The sequence below is a fragment of the Trametes versicolor genome, assembly GCF_000271585.1.
Source record: "Trametes versicolor FP-101664 SS1 unplaced genomic scaffold TRAVEscaffold_184, whole genome shotgun sequence".
Lineage (NCBI taxonomy): Eukaryota > Fungi > Basidiomycota > Agaricomycetes > Polyporales > Polyporaceae > Trametes > Trametes versicolor.
In genome coordinates this window covers 168-1,043 of record NW_007360504.1, presented here as the reverse complement: position 1 = coordinate 1,043, position 876 = coordinate 168, and the positions used below count along the sequence as shown (strand labels likewise).

Below are 876 nucleotides of genomic sequence, written 5' to 3'. Positions count from 1 at the left end.
GGGCGCAGGTCCGTTCGGGCACGGACGATATGCAGTTGTTGCGACTAAGTTGTCGCTCCGGAGAGGACGCCGCTGGCACTACGAGACCGGGCTTATGTGGGCGCACGTCGGTTCGCTGAGGGCCCGGTCCGCAGGCTTTGGCTTTGGCTCGTCCAGCTCGAATTACGGATGTGCTAACGTCGTACCGTTTCAAGTTTAACACCGCCGCCATGTGCCCCCCGTGCGCTACCGCCGTTCTCACACCGCGCAGTCCATACACCGCAACATACCGGCTACGTTCAACGTCTACGTCTCGCGCTGAGGAACCCTGGTTCTGGATGTACAACTATCCGTCTCTCCTGCGCGTCTCCCTCGACGACTGCTTTCTGACGCCCGCGTTTGCCTGCCAGCTGCTGCACACAGGCGACGTACCACCCTCTCACCTGGCCTCGCATGTCCGGAGGCTACACCTCAACGTCGCGCGTCCAAATTCGCTTCTGTACGGTGACCTAAACGTAAGTACAGCTGTTCTACATGCTATCCTAGTGTCCGTATGCTGACTACTGTCAATCTGCTCCTACAGTCCTCTCTCGCCCCGTCTACGAGCGTCGCTCCCCGCAGACACCGCCCTGTTCACGCGCTGTAACGCACCGTCAGCGACGTCCACAGAGGACAAGATCACGCACTTACCACGTGTCCGCGCACGCCCAGCTCGACGTGCACCGAGACTACCTCGACGTCAACGCAGCCAGCACAACGCCCCCGCCTACAAACAACACGCTCAGCACGACGACACGGCCAGCACGGACAAACTCACCTGGCCACGACCACGGCGAGCAGCTCGCAACGAGCAGCGAGCACAGAGGACAAGAAAACGAGCACAGGGCAAGCACGAGC

General features: G+C 61.0%; 1 protein-coding gene across 1 annotated transcript; it reads left to right on the top strand.

Moving 5' to 3' along the window:
* Positions 1-209: 209 nt before the first annotated feature.
* Positions 210-625, top strand: TRAVEDRAFT_54795 (uncharacterized protein; the record flags this gene model as incomplete). The annotated part of the gene is made up of 2 exons (XM_008047729.1): positions 210-494; positions 563-625. 2 exons carry the CDS (start codon positions 210-212, stop codon positions 623-625), a joined length of 348 nt encoding a protein of 115 aa, XP_008045920.1.
* Between the last annotated feature and the right edge of the window lie 251 nt (positions 626-876).